At 42.5% G+C, this 21,460-nt stretch overlaps 1 protein-coding gene across 4 annotated transcripts; it reads right to left on the bottom strand.

Moving 5' to 3' along the window:
- Nucleotides 1–260: 260 nt before the first annotated feature.
- On the bottom strand, nucleotides 261–21,430 carry OPTN (optineurin). Of its 4 annotated transcripts, none has more exons than XM_075143696.1 (14): nucleotides 21,336–21,430; nucleotides 20,254–20,433; nucleotides 18,082–18,284; nucleotides 15,263–15,421; nucleotides 13,139–13,215; nucleotides 10,867–11,001; nucleotides 9,643–9,727; nucleotides 6,078–6,193; nucleotides 5,274–5,423; nucleotides 4,146–4,239; nucleotides 3,318–3,476; nucleotides 2,479–2,609; nucleotides 1,451–1,530; nucleotides 261–1,219 (listed from the first exon to the last, which is right to left on the bottom strand). In XM_075143696.1, the coding sequence occupies exons 2-14, from the start codon at nucleotides 20,417–20,419 to the stop codon at nucleotides 1,098–1,100; spliced, it is 1,677 nt and encodes a 558-aa protein (XP_074999797.1). In that variant the 5' UTR covers nucleotides 20,420–20,433; nucleotides 21,336–21,430; the 3' UTR covers nucleotides 261–1,097. The 4 variants fall into 4 exon arrangements, with proteins under 4 accessions (XP_074999797.1, XP_074999807.1, XP_074999814.1 ...); XM_075143706.1 differs by having other exon boundaries at nucleotides 10,867–10,998; XM_075143713.1 differs by lacking the exon at nucleotides 21,336–21,430 and adding an exon at nucleotides 21,099–21,270 and having other exon boundaries at nucleotides 10,867–10,998.
- Between the last annotated feature and the right edge of the window lie 30 nt (nucleotides 21,431–21,460).

Genomic DNA, 21,460 nt, shown 5'->3' with positions numbered 1-21,460 from the left:
AGACATGAAAATCCTCATTTGCATGGATCCCAGCAATTTGCTTGAGTTGTTTCCTGTCGTTCATGCTGGTTCATGTTTTGTTAAGAGTTGTGTGTTTTCCTCCCTTATGCAACTGCAAGTTAAGAACTGTTTTTTGTTGAGATAAAAACAACAGTGAGGACAAGAACAGATCTAATACACTACAGTTCTTTCTATACGAGCTTTTCAGCCATAGAGATTTGCAATCCTGTTTCAGCCTCCAAGGTATTCACAGACATAGATAATTTTATACTTGCAATAGATTTATTTTGAGATGTGAAAATCCATTATACTCTTCTCTTTAAATTAGGTTACATCCATCTCAGCTCCTTCTAGCACAATACTGTACAGGTTCAAATGAATTTATTATAATAAAGAAGAATCAACACACCACCTTAAAAATGAACAGTTCTATAAAACCAAGTGACTAGGTACACCAGGAGCTACATATATCAGACCTAAATGATCTGTTTTAAACCTTACCCACAGCTGGCTAAAGCAAGAAGTTACATAAGCCATCAAAAATTTAACATCAGATTAGTATGGTCACAAGGGCAGCAATAAAACTGCCATCTGGAGAAAGAGCAGGGTTCATTTAAAATGCTCGATGGATACAGCACTATTCCATTTTGCTGGAAGCTTCTCAAACAGCTTTTTTAATGTATTAGTTTCCTGATATATAGTATATGAGAGATGAAGTATTTACAGCCTCACAGTACTTTAATTGTTCAGCATATATCCCATCTCCCTTCTGACTTCAGTGATTCAGCCCCGTTCTGCAGGCTAGCCATAAGAGCAGATCATATCAGGGGAATGTTCCTTAAAGATTTCATAGCAGCAGACACACTGGGAGTTCTTTAATGCATCCATAGAAATTCTTTTCCTAAAGCAGATTAAAACAAGATTAGTGAGTACAGGGCAGGGTAGGAGTTTTATCCTTTTCCCATTGAATGAATGAGAAAAACCCCGAAAACCTGCTTTACAGGATGTAGAGTTGAGTGTTATTCAAGCAAGAAGGAAAAAAAAAGAATGTGTTTGGCAGGTGAACTTCCAGAAGATGAAGAATTGGAGGGCATCACTCAATTAATGCAGTCCATAACGTGAATTTGCAGTGTGTCCAAATCAGGTAGAATTTCTTCACATTTGGGACATGAATACATTGAGATATTCCGCTGCTCTGGCCAGTCTTGACTACCAGTTCCTGCAAGCAGAGAAGCTAAATGATTACCTGTTATATTACTTCATTTTTCCACTCTTTTTGTGGAGCGGATGAAAGAGGATTGGCGGCTTGCTCCTAACAGCCAGAGAATCACGCTCTCTGCAGCTACCCAGTTGCCAGAGTAGCCACAGGGGAGCTGGGGAGCTGCTTGCAGCCAAGCAAAGCTGTTTTAAACTGAACACAGCAGGGCCTGGCCCCATGAGCTTACAGTACCTCTTTGGACAAGACGAGGTGAGTGTTCCCGATCTGGTGCCCTGGCTCCGTGGCGATTCTGCATCTCCGCCAAAGAGTTTCTGAGAATAAAAAAAATAAGTCAAGGGCTCTGAAAAAAGCCTGAGCAAAAGTTATCTTCCCTTTGTCTCCAGAAAATGTAAGAGGTTTCAAAATAAATCAAAGGATTTGCAAGTAAATCATGTCAACTAGTCATGCGTTTAGTTCACAAACGCTGCTCAGAAATGGGACCTAGAAATGCTGCTGCTTTGTGAGATCGTGCCAGGGTCCTGCTGAAATGAGGGTCATACAACTGACACCAGCAGGATTTGGGTGGCCACACACCTAGGGATCTTGGGCACACACTACTGGGAAACTTCAAGGACTCTCAGCTAATCAGGGCAAACTGCAAATTTGGTTAAAGTAGAAAAGCAAGTCATACCAGAAAAAGGGTTCAGTGCACAGTTAATGTGAAATGTAACTTGATTTTTCAAAATCTGGGCACTCTTATTGTACCCATGGCTTCCACAAGATGAGTGCAGGACACATGACTAAGATTTCTTTTTTCTCTTTTACAGCTAAGAGTGCTAAAATGGTGCAGTTCCAGGGTATCACAGTACTTGAAACTACGGATACTCACTTACCACTGCCACCTGGAGAAGCAGCAGATATCCCTGGCATACATGTAGCAAGCTTAGCTGCAGATTCACCACTAAAATTGAGGCCAGAACCCAAAGAAACGCAAATAAATCAGCAGGGAAAATTTACCAAGTATGAATCATCAAAAGTGAAATCTCGCTAAGGCACCCAAGTAAGAACTAACATGCCTTACAGAGATTCTATCACAAAATTAAAATGAGAAGTCAGCCAACTAATTTTTTTTCTCTTTTAAAATTCAAATTAACCAAGAAATAAATGTCTGCAAAGTTGTCTGCCTTTCTACTGAGATGCTAGCAAGACAATGTTGGTCAACTCCAGCACACAGAGTAACAAGACAGTCCAAAGACAGCTCAGCCAAAGTCTGTTCTCACCGGCCAAGATCTTCAAGGTTTTGCTGCTCTTTTAGCAGGTATGCCAGCTGGACAGCCAACTGCTCCTTCTCCTCATGGATCTTCTCTCTTGCTGCCCTCTCAGCATGGAAGTCAGAACAATAAACCTCCATCTGATCAGAGAAATGAAATCATGCTGAGAATTTGTAACTTAGACTGAACCGTAGTCATATATTATATGCCAAAATAGCAAATCTGTATGATAGCCTGCATCTACTTAAAACAGTCCCACAGCACCTACACACTGCAAAGTGAAGACCTGCACTAGTTACAAGGTGAAGACGACTCAGTAGTTTCTGGATTCTGTATAAGATACTTCAAGTGTCTTATCTGGGACAGTGCTATTGCCCTCTGCTGTACAGAGGCAGATATAAGGTAAAACAAGCAGTGAGGAGGTGACTTGATCGATGACACAGACAGATCTGTGGCACAGACAGTGGAACCGGGTGAAGATGTCAGTTCTGTGCCTTAAATGTGAGGCAGATGCTTTTTAGTCACTGTTTACACATACTGGTTTGATTAAAATCATCCCTAAAACATACGCAGTGATTCTTAAGACAGTGGTTTTAAATACACAAACACATCTATTCCCAGCTTTTGTTTGTTGTGCCAGACTCCAGCATACACAGTTCCTCCTACAGAAGCGTAGGATATGGTGTAAAGGCTCTGCAGGGATCTGCAAGGCAGGCCGAGTAAGGGAATTATGCTTTGGAATTGAGGAAACGGATACTCAGTATTCCAGAGTGAGCCATTAAATAGCTCCTCCTGGTTTCTGAATATTCGGTGGGGGAACTAGCCAATTTCTGAATAAGAGCTGATACCTGAGCACGGAGCACAGCCATGGTTTCAAGGTCCTCCTCTTGCTTAGCAATTATCTGCTTCATTTCATCTATCTGGAGCTGCTTTGCAGCAAGGGCTTGTTCTGCCAACTCCACCTTTGCATTCAGTTGTTCCACCACCACTTTATCCACTCTGTCCAGCTGCAAGGAAGAACTATGATTACAAGATGAACTCAGAATACGACACTGCTTGAAGTGAAAGTTTGCTTCTTACTCCTCCTGCCCTTGGAAAAGTTTCCAATTTTGGTCAAAGGAACTTGGACTAAGACAGCAATGATGACTGATATTTTAATTTAAAGATTAGTTTTGAGCTTTCAAACTACATTTTATCCAGGTAAAAGAGAACTCCTTAACGGACACTGCAAAGGATGTTTTCCCACTTTCCAAAATTATACAGAAGAATCTGCCATTTCCATGGAGCCTCAGTTATGAACAAGACCTCACTGTGGCAGGTATTCTATTTAAGATTACAAAAATGTTTAGAGGCCTACCTTCCCATATTTACAAATTATGCTGCAGGAACACCTATATGCCTTTGCATATCACTGATGTCTAAGGACCAGACTCCATACTGCACTGCAGATTAGACCTTACCTAGAAAACACCATGGAAGTACTGCTGTGTGGATAAAGTTTTCTATAATTGACAGCACAGGATGTATGTTTATCAGAGCAATGCTGCTATGTTGCATGCTATATTATGTGGAAGGGATGACAGTTGTTTCCTGCCCAAATTTGTTCCTAGATACATTCTCGCATCCCTTCCCGCTCCCCCCTAATTAATTATGATTTCTTCTTGTGATCAGTTTACCTCTTTGAGTTTCATTTCATTGATTGTTTTCATTGCCTCAGTGAGTTCAGGAAGGAGTTTGCTGTATGCATCCTGCAAGCTATTACATCTTGCCCTGTTTATGACAAGAAAAGAGGTGAAAGTTTGAAACACTTAAAAATTCTTTGAAATCTAAAGAATCTGGAAGAATTTAGAAAAAACCACCACCAGCTCCTGGAAAATGAATCTGCATTTCTGATGAGAACAAATCACGCTCCATGTCTCAACATCTCTCTTCCAATGAGTCGTGTGCTGCTCTATCCATGGACTGAGTCCAAACAAATGTCCTTACTGATCATCTGCATTTCAAATTGAAGAATCCATCACCCAATATTTTTATATCAAGCTCACAAATTCTGTTCAAAATTTTACACCTCTCTTAGGAAGACATCCAAGTCTTGACTCAGAGACTTCAAGTGAAGGAGAAGAACCAGACACAGTCTCCAAAGATAATAAGCAGCTTCTCCAGCAGCTGAAGGCAGGTCCTTGAGGTAGTTCAGTCTCTCTGTACAGCTTGGACTGACATTTTCACACTCTGTACATGGATTGCACATGAAAGGGAGGGGGGAGCCAGAGCGAACAGCAAGTTCTTTACCTCAGCTTCACTGCATACTTACTTCTCTTAGTTGCAAATGTATTGTAGAGACCACAGACCTCTTCATTAACATCAGTGTCTCATCACTGTAACCACCTGACTTGTTCCTACCCTCCAAGCTGTGGACGCATTTACCCCTGCTAGTCAATGGGACAGCTGTTGTCACTTTTCTGCTTCCTCTGCTTGTATATTAGACCTGACCCTATTCCGCCTTTGACTTTATGACAAAAGGAAGATACAAGTCAGAGCTTACAGCTCAAATTTTCCTAAGTGAGGGGTTCACTAGACAAAAGGATACAATTTGGGCCTAATGTGGAGACTCCAGATTCAAAGTGACACAGACGCTGAGGTGAATGCAGGTTTCTAGTTCAGACTCTACAAACATAACATGGTTTCAAAGAGTGCAGAACACAAAACTCGTATTTCAGATTCAATTCCCCTTTGACCAGATTCCCTTGGACTTCCCTTCCTCACTGACAATACCTCCCTGAAATACAAACCCAAGTCATACTCACTTTTCTTCATGTGTCTTGGCTTGTTCCAGCTTGACCTCTGCCTGCATGCTCTCCACCTGAAGTTCCAGCTTCTTGATGGTGTATATTAGCTGCTGCTTCTCCTCCAATTCTGATGCAGCAGTTGAGCTTTTTCTTTCCAGTACTTGGCACCTGACAGAACACGGAAAAAAGGTTAATCTCTCCTGTTCACCTTTTTCTGACGGATTTGGCACACTAGGCATAATATAAAAAGAATCTTTGTGTGATTCACCTTAAAGGCTTATTCTGATGAAGAACAAGGAAGGAAAATAATGAATTTATACACAATCATCAGAAAACAAACCAACACTTACTTTCTTACTACTATGAATTTCAAAGAACTGGAATTTGACAGAAAATTGAAGTGAGGGTCTTGTAACCACTTTTTATAACCTATGCAATTGGTCTTCAAAAGCACAGACAGTTCATGTGAAAAGGGTCATAACTGGGTCCCTTAGCTTCTCCCCCTAAGACTAGAACAGGGATCGAGTACGTGAAGCAGAAAACAGGAAAGATTTGCCTTTACATCAGGAAGGCTTAAAACCCAAATCTTAAAATTCAAGGCACTGGGGTTCTATTTGTAGAACTAGGTTGGCAGCTCAGATTTTCTGACAACTACTGTATTTCTGTACTTTCATCTCCACTTACAAAGCAGCAGCAATCTTCTACAGTATTTCTATGAAACAGATATTTAAGTTGGTATTTGTAGAGCTGGTGAGTTTCCCAAGGTGAGAGTTGTCATACAAATATATACTGGGTGTCACAGCAGAACTTTTATTCTCTTACTTTTCTTGAAGCTTCTTCTGAATCAATTCTGCTTCTTTTAACTTCTCATGGGCTTCCTGAAGCTCTTTAAACAGAGCACAAACTTGCAAATTCAGGGTTTCTACTTCACTGCCAACCTTTTAGAGAAAAAATAAGGAAAATTACATATGGAAAATTCAAGATAGGAAAGTTGCAGGCTAACTAATAGATCTAACCAGGAAGTATAATTTTTTCTCGAGAGAAAACAGTGTAAGTCAGTATGCACTGTTACACTCCATGCTCAATAATAAGGCCCCACCCACAAGGCTTCACAATTACCAATTACTCCTAAATATGGCAGAACCCCATTTTGACTTAACACTCTCATAAAATCCAGGTGACTCAAAAGACAACACTATTACTGACTTTCCAACGTTGGCTAGAATACACCTCATGCAGATGGAAAACACATCTACATTTTCTTTCTCAGAGTTTACAATTTAAAACACACATGAACAAAGCAGGCAGACTTAGTGATTACTGCCACTCCTCTAAGCAATAGTTATAGTCTGTCAAAGAAACATAAACAAATGATCTATCCCTAGGTAGGCTTGCAGTCTGCTAGCATCAGTAAGCTCTGTCGAAAGAGGTGTGACAGCAGATGTAGAACAGAAGAAGCAGTTTGGAAGTAGAGAAGGAGGCAGACTAAAACCTTAGACTTTCTCCTTCCAGTTATATCCTGCACTGGGATTACCCCCTCCATTCTAGTTTCCTCCATTCTCGTTTCGCACAGAAAGCGGAGAACACAGAAAGTTTTATGCTTTGTTATTTATTTCAATTATGCATGAAACCCCTCCAGCCAAATGGCTCTCTCCCTACACACACCAGCCTCTCCCACGCCACACGCACTGAGTACCACAGGACTGGAAGGCTTCAGCTGTTGACCTTTTGAAGGAGAAAATACAACCCCAGATGGTAACTCCATTACCATTCATTCATGAATCAACTTTGCAAACCAAGAAGAAAATGATTTCTAGTAAAACTGTAATCAGTTTTGTTGCGAGTCACTGGCCCTCTCATCTGGGCTTTAGACCACAGGAAGATCACTGAAGGATCCTAAAGACAGGCAAAAAGCAGGAGGAGGAAAGAAACAGCAGCTGTGTTCTCCTCCAACCCAAGACACAAAGGACACATAAAAGTTTCAATTCTTAAAATACATCCCCACACTGTAGAAGACATGAAACCTTTGACTCCTGCTGATTTGTAGTCTCTGGAGGTACATCCTGGAGCTTTCCTAAAGAAACATCTGAATCTCATCATCACGCTAGCATCAGTTTAATTGTCCCTAGTACTGTAATTTTCATTGATAATGTCTTATCTCATCAAATGCACGGAAACTCTCAAGTCCAGCTTGGGAATGAGCTGGGTGGCTGTGGCTAAAAAGATACCAGGTGTATCAAGAGCATGCTGCTGTCCTATTTCCTTGAAGAAAAGCTCCAGTTTTCTAATAGGGAGAGTTCACCACTTCCCCAGGCAACTGAAGCAATAGAAGTTGTTCATCCATGACGACCTGTGAACACTCCAGCTTTCATCTTGAAGCAGAAGTGTGGAACACAGCCAGTGTGACTGAGAAGCAGACAGAACACAATTGTCTACTGACAGATGCTGCTGAGGACACCCTCCACAAGCTGCCCAAGCTAGTATCATTCACCAGTCATACCAAGCAAAAGGGACTGAATATAATGGTGTAAACACTCACAAAGCACATTGGATTACGCTTTTTCTATCTCAGAAGGAAGAAGAGATTTCTGCTGCAAAACAAGCCACAAAATTATTTTAGGCAGCAATCCAACTAATCCATCACACTCACAGATGAAAGCACTGATTTTTGTGAGGTGATGGCATTTCAATTTGCAGAAAACTCGACATCAGCAGAAATTGCCTTAACAGAAAATGTGTCAACAAATGAAACCACATATCACTGGCAAAAGTCTGACTTCTAATAAAGCTGCACTGTGAATTCTTGGTCCCTGGTGAAAGCCATTGTAATTCAAGGTATTTTACTTAATTGGAACACAATCAGTCCATGCTTCTGGAAAGCAAGTCTGGCAGCCTTGCTGAAAGAAAAGGCTAAACCGACTCAAAAAATCCCATCACACAGTACAGACTGTCTCTCCCCAACACCTATTTCTTAGCCTCCCCAAGAAAGGAGCAACACCTAAATCACAGCCTCCTAGACCTCTGCTTCTGGGAAGCTTGCAAGCAGCCTCCCAGGGAAGGCAGAGCAATAACTGCAGTGGTGCTTTAAGATGACTTGTCTCAGGAGACCTGGCTGAGGTTACTGTCCAGCTGTTGTTTGGCAGAGGATGTGCACTAGCCTCTTCTCCAGCCACTCCTCACTCTTCATACACAGCCAAAGCAGGTTTCAAAACTTTTCCTTCTCTCCCAGGATGTCTTCAAATGCAGAGCCCTCAAATGGTCCACGCTGCACCCCCACATTGTTTCATTAAAGATCTACATTTTACAATAGGGGGAGATAACATGAGCTCCGCTGACAAAAGCCCTCTGAAGAAACCCAACAGCATATAAATGGAAACAACGAGTGCCATCACAAGGATCTCACTATGCTGACCTCAATATCAGTACTTAGATGAGGAGCATCTGGCTCAAGCTGTAACTCAGGCAAAGCTGAGATAAAAATACTGGAAAGAATTAACTAAGACATCATCTGCTTTCCTTAGAAAGGACATCTCTTGGCCTGACCACAAGCTAGTCTTGTTTAACTAAGCCAGCCCTGCCCTAAAATATTGTCCTGGCTTTCAGAAGGGCACAGGTCTCAAGCAGATCCCATAGCGTATTTGCTAGCTCCACGCAGCACCTCAGATAACCCCACACGGCCTCATATACAGGCATTCTTATTTGCCTGTATTATGCAGTTGCACTGAACCTGAACGGATCTCCGCTGCTATGGGAGCTTACACACTTACCTCACATGGAGGCATCTACAACAGTAGGCACATAAATTTAGGTATCTGAATCTGTAGCTGAATCCCAACCCCAACATCCATCCAAACCTTAATGGAAAACAACAGGACTGAGGTTGCCTGGAACGGTGCCTCAATCCAAGATAGTTATGTGCCACCATTGTAATACATCTCACCAAGAACATGAAAAACACCCATACCAGGTGCCATACAAGCTCCACATTTAAAGTCTGTTTTACAGTATGCTGTCATTAGATTCTGATCCAAAAGCTGACCTAGCCAGCAGTGAGGAAATTCACTCAGTCTAGAAGATTTTCTGGAGCTAGAAATGACTGCATCTCTCTCTGTTTAGTGGGCGTGGCCAGGGCAATGAGGTATACCTGCAGTTATGCCATGCTTCCCTAATTCTTGGCCACCAATCTCACCCCTTTTTAGTGGCTGGTGTAATTTGGAACCACCTCTTAAGATATGGATTGGAGAGTTCAAAATTCACTTCCATACCCAGTGCAAGATAATTACCCCTTGCTCCCTGAGTGCAAGTGGAAATCTAGGCCCTGAGGTTGCTGGCCTCAACAAGTAAGCTGTGTGTTGTTAAATCTCAGCTCAAGAGGACAGGTACTTACAGCCTCTGAACTCTCCTCTTCTTCCTGTTGAGTTTGTGTCCCACTCTCCAGGCAGTTGCTGGTCTCCTTCTCCAGCTTTGACAGTCTGGAAAACAGAAGGATCCAACAATAATGGATTTGGCCTATATTTAAAGTGAGATTGTAACTATTCAAGGATTTCATGCAAGTGATGTACTCTCTTTCTAACATCACAGCCACAACAAGAGGCAAAACTGAAAGCACACACATGCAGGAAAGCCTGCACAATCATGGGGGTTCCTGAAGAACACAGCACATCAAGCATGTGTATTTAATTAAAATGGATGTATAAGTCTGCAGGTGTGGTGAATGAAATAACATTCAGTCCACAGTGATCGACCTTTGGTACAGTCCAAAACTGCTAACCCTTTGGAAATGGGTCAGTCTGTTCACTGAATCTAGTAATTAATATTGCCCCTATTTTCCTTTGGTATTTTCAGAGGCTGAGATTTCCAAGAATCATTTCGCTATGGCTCATTACCTCTTCTAGGAAGACCACGTAGAAGCAATTACCGTGACACCAACCTTTCACAGTAGATATTGTCCAGGAAGTCTTACTCTGTCTCTGCGAACCGGGGATTTGCAACAGCTACTGCTTAGGCAATTTTCCACGCCTGAACAGTCATGCTGATTTATACCAATATAACTGAGCTGAGATGGACCCTCATGCAGGTCTCACTTGAAAAACTCTCTCTTAGATAAGTTTGGAGTTGAACATATTTTAGACATTTCTAAGGAGCTTTTCCAAGCTCACACATTGCTAAATGTAGCCTGCCAATATCACGAAGAGGACTGTAATCCTCGTTTTATACATAGTGATTTGCTTAAGGCCCCACACGCAGATGATTCATACAAAACCAAATAACTATGGAGAAGTGAGTGGAGAGAATATCCTCAACTAGTCATCATATCATTCTGACATAACCTGGGGAAAGTTCGAACCCAAGAGGAAATGGGTAATTTGTCCTGATCTGTGGTGTTATAGGAAATAATAATAAAACATGAAAACTCTTTTGCCCATGGAAAAGAACCTGTGGTTTATCCCTATAAGGACTACCACAAAAATAAGTTATTACTACGGAGTGCTTGGGAAATTTCCCATCCAGGTCACACTGATACTTCAGCTTGTCTCTGATCAGCCACAGACTTGGTAACTGCAGCAGCCCTGAAAGCTGCTCCAAAAGTTACAGTGCACCTACTCCATACCTCTCTCTGTGATCCCGCAGCTCCTTCTCAAGTTTTTCCCTCCTCTGAGTTTCATTTCTAAGGCAGCAGAGCAGCTGGCTCACAGTTAGCTCCTCAGACTCCAAATTCTTTGATTCATCTGCAGGTTTGCTCCTGCTTCAAACCAAACCAGATGTAAATAACAACAGATTTTACTAGATTTTACTACAGCACTCCCCTATCCCTAGTTCTGGGACCCAGTCTGAGAGGCCACCGTTTCACACAGTGCTGAAAACCAATGTTCTGAGCAAAGGGCTCATTCCCAAAAACCAAGACCTGCCCACAAGCCACTAGCCACAGTCCCCATGCGTGCAAATGCAGCCCTTGCTTTGCACAGTGCTCAGACTTCAAGCTGGGGGAACAATTTAGTACTTAAGCAAGGAAAACAAAAGCAGTCAAGACAATACAAAACCCAGTGCATTTATTCTAACCTACTTTGCAGCCCCTTCTGCAAAGTGCTGCTGATTGTTCCCAAAATAACATTTTTTTCAATGAAACATGCAACATTTCTTATCTCTGTCTCAGGCTTTTCCAGGAAAAGAAGGCATGTTCCACTAAAAATGGTCATCAGAAATTGATTTCTTTTTCAGAAAAAATCTCTTCAATATTTCACCTCCCTCATATTCTATAGCTCTTTTCAAAATTGCATTATGCTACTGTAGAAGTGAACCAAAACAAATACAAAACTATCTGAAAAATAAGGTAAGTTAATTTCCTGGTGTTAAAATATTGTATTCCATTCCCTCCATTTTTATGTCCATCTAGACAGAAAGTCAAAATCCCTTAACTATATGTAAGACAAGCAGGTTATATACACTGTATGTTTCAGAAGCTCAGCTGTAAAACAGCATGTGTTTAAAACTTTGCTTTTGTAGTTCAGAACAGAAAGTAAAGTCTAGTCTTCTATGTGCTCCTAAGAGCTAGAAATCTTTGGCAAGCACAATTCAATATCCCAAAGACAAGTGTTCAGCCAGGATATTTTAAGTAAATAACTTTTATCAGGGGATTTTTAGTGCACAGTTCTACTCTTACAGAAATAAACCTGTCCTAAGTGGATCACATTTCTCTGAACCTATTAACAGCACCAGTCTAAAGTTTCAGTGCTGGACAAAGACACATGGTGACACAGTAAATATTTTAAGAGGTACATATACCCCCTGTTCTTCTAGATATGGCCCAGATACTCATCAAAAGGTAAGCAAGTCCCACAGAGAATGTCTTCTCGTAATCAGAGTGTTCTCACAAGCCACTGCTAACGACAAGCTGAATACTTGCAGCACGGTCTGTGGTCAGCAACTCTCTCAGTTTCATCCACGACCATAACTTCTTTTTTTTCCTCCTTCAACTTCTTAACTGCATGCTGAGGGACAAGTTTTCTATGTCATTACATTAAAATGCCATTCTCCCTTGCAGTGACATAGGGAGTGACAGGGGTTTAAGGGAAAAGCTGTACATGGAGCACAGCTTTCTGCCCTGCTACGTCCTTAGCATTTTCTATATCCTTTCCTTCCAAAAGCAAAGGCCACAAAGTAAGTAAGAGAGTTCAGCCACAACCATCTAGCTGCTAAATTGGGCAGTATCCAAAATGGAAGGTTTAATAGTATCAGCTGTCTATGTCCATGAGGAGTAAAGGTTCACCTAGGGGTAAGAAAGTCCCTTGTGCCCTGGAGCTGAAGTAAAAATCAAATTTTGAGAAGTAACCTAAACAGAATGCTGGTATCTTAAGCCTAGTAACCTGAAAAATAAGGACTAAGTCATTGCACTGTCTACCCTACCGTGATACACTTTATACCAACCACACACAAACAGAAAAGACGGAGTTCAGCTTTGAAAGACTACAAGACCTCCAATTCTTACCAACATCATTATAATTGGTAGAGGACAGATACTCTATTAGATGGTCTCCAATGACTAGAAGGGAGGGAGTCCCTGCAGCCTCTATCTTTATCTTTTCTGTTTGGCCTCCCTTAAAAGTCTGAAAAGTTGGCAAGTCAGCATGTACATAAATGCCTGGCCAACCGGCCAGAATATGTGCTCCCTCTTGTCAGCTAGTGAAAATTGGAAGAAAAAATGCCAAAGAGCTGAGGGTCTTTCCAACACGGTAGGTAGGTAGAGCTACTGCAATGGAGGGATGCAAGGCCACAGAAAAAACAGGATTTTCTAGTGCATTCCTCATAGAAAAAACTTCCCTCACATTGAAAACAAAACACATTGCAGAATTCTGAATCACACGCATCAACAAGAACCTACATACACGTAGATATCAACGTTACTGGTCATTTCACCACTCTTCTCTTGATGTTCCTTTGCGGTTCTATTTATTTCTCCTTCCTAGGAAAGAAAAAGCACTATTAGCTTGGTATTTGGACTAAGGAGGACACAGTTTTATTTACTTGAGTTAAGGAAGGAAGAAAAACAGGGGAAACTACTATAGTGGCAATAAAAATAAATAAACCACAAAACTCCTACAGATCAGTTTCATGTTTGGAAATTCTTTACTTAAATACTTGTCGTGGTTTAATCTCAGTCGGCCACTAAGCACCACACAGCCGCTCGCTTACTCCCCCGCTGCGGGTGGGATGGGGGAGAGAATCGGAAGGGCAGAAGTAAGAAAACTTGTGGGTTGAGATAAGAACAGTTTAATACTTGAAATAAAATAATAATAATAATAATAGTAATAATAATAACAATGACAACAATAACAACAACAATAATAATAATAAATTGTAATGAAGAGGAAAACGACGAGAGAGAGAGAGAGAGAGGAACAAAATCCAGGAAAAACAAGTGATGCAACCACTCACTACCCGGCGACCGATGCTCAGCCAGTCCCCGAGCAGCAATCGCTGCCCCCCAGCCAACTCCCCCCAGTTTATATGCTAAGCATGACATCATACGGTATGGAATACCCCACTGGCCAGTTGGGTCAGCTGTCCTGGCTATGCTCCCTCCCAGCTTCTTGTGCACCTGGCAGAGCATGGGAAGCTGAGAAGTCCTTGACTAGGGTAAACACTACTTAGCAGCAACGAAAACATCCGTGTGTTATCAACATTCTTCTCATGCTAAATCCAAAACACAGCACTATACCAGCTACTAGGAAGAAAATTAACTCTATCCCAGCCGAAACCAGGACAACACTTCACATGCCTTTCCCTGTATCTCTTCCGGACTGATCGCAGAAGAGGAACAACAATGAGATTTGGCCTTCTCCTTTCATCAGCAACTTCCATGGCCACTCTTCCCTATAAAGATGACTGGGCACCACACAGCAACAGCCAACATCACTGCAGGTGACTTATTAAATATAAGCCTAAAAACCACTCTCCTGCCTCCCAAAAGGACCATGCTTCTTTCCCACTACAAAACTCATTCCTTGATCTTCATAACCCAAAAGAGAATCTTTGTAGCAAAAAAAGGAGAATGCATCCTTGAAGGTTTCTTGCAGTCTGAAGTTTTCTTCAACAACTCCAAACAAGTTTTAATTAAAATTCTCTTAATTTCTTGTTGCACTTGTAGTTTCCAGAGAGGGATCTGCTATTATGGGGATAGCGGAGACCCACACTTTCACGTTTTGCCTGTGAAGATTTTTCAAATAGAAGAACAGCAGAAAAAGTAGATTTTTGTGCCTCTAGGGAACACTCTACAGCTTTGCACTTAGTTTTGTTTGCCTGCATCTTTACATATCTGTCAGCAGAAAGTGAGCGCCATTCTCAGAAGAAAATGCCCCCCTCTATGCATAGGTGTTGCCCCTTAACAAAATATAGTACAGATGTTCCCAGGAATTCCAACTAAGATAAGACTCTTAACATTTTGAACTAGTCTGACCATGCTGCTGGACCATGTTGTTTTTTCCAGAGAATATTTTTAGTACAATGGAGGCTACCTATGAAATTAATTTACTTTGAGCATAAAAGTGGAAGGACAAAAACAAATCCCAAGTCCTTTACCACTACATCTTGTAACACACAAGTGCTCCATGCCAGGTAGTCTCAGAGACCATAGAATCATCGAATCATTTAGGTTGGAAAAGACCTTTAAGATCATCAACCATGCAACCCTTCTCCCAAATCCACCATGCCTGTATCTTGTGTTACTGCTGTTGCTGGTAGTTTGCTGTTCCCTCTCAAAGAGGCATAAAGTCTATTCATTGACGTGGGTATAGATTCATCCTTTCTACTAAAGGAAGAGAGGGTGCTAAATACCTCACTGTAGAATGTCATCAAGTAAACGTTGTCACCCTAATTACACTCAGACCTGACTTCCTCATCATTTACCCTGGTATGAGAAGAAAAATTAAGTTTGCAAAAAAAGGAGGACCAAGCTGGAACCAAAGTTTCTGGCCACAGGTCACTGTGTTCTTTTTATTCCCCTCACTTACGTTCATCCCAATCTCCACAAAGGAATCTTCTGCTGAGGAGATGTTCAGCTTGATCTGCAGTTCTGAAATGATGGCTAACAGATCTGCCTTCTCAGCCTGGAGCCGCTGCACCTGGGATTTCAGCTGCCTCGCTTCCTTCTCGGGAGCCACGCAGCCCTCCTGGGATAAACAAACTCTGCATTAGCCAACCAAAAGGAAACATTGGCCGAGGAGCACAGAGCCTGAACATAACAACGGTGTCCCGCATCCCTTCTTCTCCATTTAGGTTTGCCTGGAAAAATCCAGTGTACAGAACCCTAAACTATGTTTTGGTCTGCTAGACAGCAAGAAGTCTAAACTTTGAAACCAAGTTAATCAAACGATGAGCATCATGCTTCTGGAAAACATGGGCCTGGTTCTTTGAATGCACAGATAGGATTAGGATGTAAATCTTCGCCTGAATCTATGCCTCTCACTACCACATAGGGTCTCAGCCAACCTACAGAATTATTGTCCAGAATGATTTTATTTTTTCACCCATATCCTTATTCCTCCTTTCCCAAATCTACCTAAGATTCTAGGGAGAAAAGACCAGCGGGCAGAGAGCTTTTCCACACACCCCACTTTCAGCCTTCCTCCACCATACAACTTCTCTGTACCCCATCTTCATGTATAAATCTCTCCCTATATCCCTTCCCTTCCACAAAGCCTCTGTCCCTCAGAGATTCTCCCCAAACTTTATCTCTCCTTCCAATCATGACTATCTCCTTCACGTTCTGCCTCTTCCTTTTCCCCAGGATCCTCAAAACCCTCTGTTAAGCCTCTACAGAACCAGGAAGCCTCATTTTTTTCTCTCCTTTAGATGCCTCTCCCCATTATGAAACTTTCCCTGTGAGTTTGTTTCTTCCCCATTTTGTAACCCGAGCCTTCCATCTCCTGGTAATGCCTTTATTACACCACATACCATCAATGTAAATTCTGGACAACTCCTGGAGTCTGAATTACATTCTAATCTATCATTCATGCCAAATCTCCAAACTCTTGCTATGCTGACAGTGTCTCTCATCCCGCAGTACCACTCTACCCACCTGATTTGTTGCTGTCTCTGATTTTGTGCTTAGGCTGTAAGAGGATGCAATTAGAGTCAGCTCCAGTGAAGAAGAGAGAGCTTTACAGCAACCTGTGCTAACAGAGGTACGGTTTTGAGAGAAACCCTCCTAGGAGTGCTGGTTTATCACTAAGGGAGGCAACACAACACATCTGTGATTTACTTTGAGTGAAACAGAGATGTCACTTAACGGTAGCAATGGACTATAGTCTATCTCAGTTAATAGTAAAACAGAGAGGTGAGAGAAATTAGAATAATTTTAAATTAGTCTTTCTGTTAGAGGAAATTTTTTCATGCTCTTTCTAAACAAAAAAAGAAGACAAAAGAAAAAAAATTAAAGTGGAACTAAAGCATTCAAGGAGAAGGTAATTTTGGCTTAAATGACAGTCAGCCTGAAAATCATGATCAGAAATGAAAATGTTGCTGTCTGAATTACAGTTACCACTGGCTGATAAAACTGCAAAGTATCACAGAAGAACCAGTGCTTACTCTATGAAGCTCTTGGAACGAGATAATTAGAAGATATTTATTTTTACTTATCCGGATGTTGGATTACTCAAGCAGGTTGGATCACTCTGTCAATAACATACTTTAAGTATTCAAAGTACAAGAAGTTCTAAAACAGGTAGAGGCAGAATAAATCCTCTACTTCCCCTTAAAAACTATTCCAGATTTAAGAAATACTGAGTTTCCTTGACAATCCTGAAACACAACTTTTAGCCTGTAAAGTAAAGATTGTGTAAGTAACACTTACACAATCACATATTAATACGTGACTTTCTTCCCCATTGTAACTTCTGAACTCATTGGCCAATTTTGATTTACATGCTGAAACATTTCTTACAGAGTTCCATAAAATACGCAATCAGGAGAGGAAAGGAGAGTCTACTAGTGTCTCTGCTGACAAAAAGGCTAATACACTCATCCTTCATCAGGCAACAGAGAATCCACCTGGGTCCTGAAGGTACCAGATACCAGGATGCATCAGTTTGGCTCTGCATGAAACTTCTCGTTAAACACATGACCATGTGGGACACAAAGCAGGTTTTGTTTTAATAAACTTTGTCCATAGATGTCTTCAGTACTATCTGCAAAATGTTGCCTGGCTACTAAGCAATCACCTGCAACATCAGAAATGATGAGTTACAGAGCCAAAAGTAAGACAGAGGGAGGAAGGTCAGTCAGACTCAAATGGGGCAGCAGAAGTACAGATCTAATCTGACCTCAGTAAGAGTTTTCATGAGAAGAAAATGATATACATGGCAGGCCTTATTTTTTTTTTTTTTGGCTTACATGTCAACTTCTCCCTGGAAGCACAAATACAAACCCAATTAAATGATCATGAGAGACAGATAATCTAACAAGCAAAGGGAGGGATAGTCAAGAGATACCCAACAGTAAACAAAATAAACACTGAAAAGTTAGCAAGAAATGTTAATTTCTTATTTCTTATGTCAAGAATGCTAATTATTATTGTTAATTAAATGTTAATGGAAATGTAAATTATCTTAGGTGTAGCACAATTTTCTGTTACTACACTCTGAGAAGCCTCACTTTATAAAATAAGTCAGGCCTCACTTTATAAAATAAGTCAGGCCAAGACCTCTTGTGAGAGCAAAAGGATAAAAATGGAGATGTTAACAAATCTCCAAACCTCCCACTGTGACGAAAGGACTGAATGCTCCAGACTTTCAATTCAAAAGCGTGTCAATCCAACCAATTCTTTATTTACCATTTCAGTTCCTTCTTCTCTTTCCTTTAAGTTCTGAAGTTGTTGCTGTAGCTGTTCATTTTCAATGCACTTGGCTAGCAAGCACTGCTTAGCCTCCTTAAATTTTAACTCGTAAAATTCTCGTTCTTCCTTCTGCTTCTCTCGCCAGATGGAAAGTTCCTCATATCGGTCCTTCATAGCTTGGTTATGCAACTTCATGGCTTCTAAACAATAGCCAGAGACAAGATATGGATTCACATTAATACTCTGTCAATGAAACAGCAGATTTCCACTACACTGAGCTCAGCATTCTTCAGTATCAAATGGGTTAGCAGTAATTGGGTATGAAATGCAAACCTCCTTCTCATGTACCTTAAATACCAAACCAAAACTAAACTTCTTATAGTCCGTTAGCACTATAATAAATAGCATTAAATCCACTGCTAAAATCACACGCTCACTTCTTGACTTACTCCTAAACCAAGTACAAGCAAGAAGTATTGTTGACAAGAGGCATCTTGCTGCATGTGCTATTTACATGATCAACAGGTTGCCCAGAGAGGTGGTAGATGCCCCATCCCTGGAAACATTCAAGGTCAGGTTGGACGGGGCTCTGAGCAACCTGATCTAGCTGAAGATGTCCCTGCCCACGGCAGGGGGGTTGGGCTAGGTGACCTTTAAAGGTCCCTTCCAATTCAAACTATTCTATGATTCTATGATCAACCCAAATGAAACTACTGAACAGAGATTCTGAAACTACTGAGACTTGGTAGGGAAAACAGACATCCTAGACTGGTAAATTACTACATGAAAACGGATGCTATCAAATCAAATGTGTCAAATATGCCCAACAATGCTCTACTTGAACATTTGGTTAAGATTTGATTGAAAGCATTGAAAAAACATACCCGACAACTTACAGCAAAGTCAGTTCCCCTGGCTGGGAATGTATGTAACAAAGTCAGTCTTACTATTGCAAAATGCTTACAAGATTTTTAAGAAAAGCCAGTGAAAGTATTTCAGACTTGCTTTTTTTAAAGCAACAAACTCAAAGTCAGTACATTGTACTTTCCAGTAACTTCCATTACGTCCTGATGTCAAGTTATAAACTGCCAACAAATCTTTCAGGTTATGTAAATAAATGTAGCTCTGGAGAATGATTCTGCAAGGTATGAGTTACAGCAGCTGTAATTATGGTCTTGAAACATTATCTTATATGATATAGGACCTTTTAGCAAAATACCAGAGGTACTTCTAGAAACAGCCTTCCTGCCAGATATCCATGAGACTCCCAGGCAAAGAACTTGGACCAGGCCCAAAAATGATTCAGGCGGAATTTAAACACTAGTGTAAAATCACAGCACACACAACACATGACTTCATGCTATGCTGCCATATAAACAGTGAGGTACCTCTGTCTTTTACATAAAAAATTCCCAGATCCCTTGGGTTTTGCTCCATCCATTAAAAAAAAAAATCAATCATATCTGACACCTAAACTCCTGGGATCCAGAAACAAATCTATCTCACAAGACTCAAATCACTTGGCATTTTCAGTGAAACGTATCAGTTTCTCCCAGATAGACCCTGCCATGGCCACCACTTCCTTTTGAAGTACAGACATCTAAACGTTACTACACGTTATTATAGTCGTTACTACACACAGTGCAGGACAGCCTGCTCCAATTCCCCTCTCCGCCCAAGAGGATGCAGCTCCTTTCAGACAGCATCCTAACCCAAACTGTTCTGGGCACTGTGCAGTACCCACCCCTCCTGATGCAGCTACGGCAAAATGTTAGTCTGTCTGTAATGGAGCTGCCCAACAGTCCTAAAAAACAAACCAAAAAAGCTTTTAGAGGTTGATGAGCAAAGAGCATATGATAGCAAGAGATTTTTCACCTCGCCTCCTGAAATACACAGTGCTATACTGCTTATATGTATAATTCTAAAGCAAGTAAGTCAGCCATATATTGGGCTGTTCTCTCCCTAATCTTCCATACCGATTCGATTTGGTATGTCCTATCAAATTGGCCTTGCCACTTGCAGAGTCATTTATACAGCGAACGCTACCCAGGTATAAAATGTTATCCAGCAAGGGCAAATGAGAACAGAATTCATACTCATAGGACAAAAAAAAACCCAGAAGAGACTCGGGGCTTTTGCATTTCAAAACGAGTTCACACGCACATTCACCTTTTAACTCATTGTTCTCAGTGATTAGTTCTTTCATCTGTTGTACCATCTCTTCTGGGGTGTAGGTACTAAGGGCAGGGGCAGCCATGCTGTCTGTTCCGTTTTCCATTTTACTCCTGGGATGCTCTCCATTTTCAGCAGGACGGCTCTTCAACTTGCTGGACATCTCTGAAGCGTATACTACAAGGTTTGTAAAGGGAAAACTCTCGATTTCTTGCCCAATAAATGTTTATAAAGAAAACATAATCATACCTTCATCCTATTAAGACAAGCAAGCCACGCTTCTTGTCATAACACACAGGCACCTTCCAATCCCTCTGACCCTGCTACACCAGAGTATCCATAAGCCTCCATATCCCATTAACCCCTCACAGGACTGCATAAGTAAAGCAACTGATCCCCGGGACGTCTCTCGGGCTAACCAACCCTTCCTCGGGCACCCCTTCCTCTGGGCATGAGACAAGAAGAACCCCTGTCTCACCCACCCTCCCCTCTTTCCCTCACCAGCCCTGACAGCATTTTGGAAGGTCGGCAGCTCCCGTCCCTGAGGAGAGCGGGCCCCGACGCCGGCCCGGCCTTGACAGGGCCCGGGGGGGGGGGGCGGCGCCGCCGCCGCCGCCGCCACCAGCACCTCCCCCCGCCCCGCTCGGCCGCAGCGCCCCCGACGCCGCGTTTCACGCCGAGATTCCATTTCCGCTGGTTTTTAACTTTCATTTTCGCTTTCCTGCCCCCTTTTCCCCTCTCCGCCGCACACCCGGCACCCCGCCGCGGCACCGGGGAAGGCGGGGGCGCCCGCACCCGCCTCTGCCCAGTCACGGTCGCTCCGTCCCGCCGCAGCCCCCCACCTCCAGCCCCGGGCCGGGGGCGGCCTCCGGTAGCCGCAAACCGGCGTTTCCCCGCTTGCCCTTCCCCGGCGCGGCTCGCCCTCCCCGCAGGCCCACCCCGGACCGCTGAGTCACCGGGCGAGCCCGCCCATGGCGGCCGCGAGGGAAACCGGCCGCCGCTGCCGCCGTCGTCCCCCCGCGCCGGGCTCGCCTCGGGGGCAGCCTCCACCGCTCCCCGCCGAGCGTCGCCCCGCTCACCCCTCTCACGGCGCGCCCATGGCGGCGGCGGCGGCGGCTCGGCTCAGCTGACCACCGTCCCCGCCTCCTCCTCCGCGGGGACTTCCCGAGCTCCGCGCTCCCCGCCCAGCGCCCTCTGGGTGCCA

This window comes from Calonectris borealis, chromosome 1 (assembly GCF_964195595.1).
Source record: "Calonectris borealis chromosome 1, bCalBor7.hap1.2, whole genome shotgun sequence".
NCBI lineage: Eukaryota > Metazoa > Chordata > Aves > Procellariiformes > Procellariidae > Calonectris > Calonectris borealis.
This window is presented reverse-complemented; position numbering and strand designations above follow the sequence as displayed.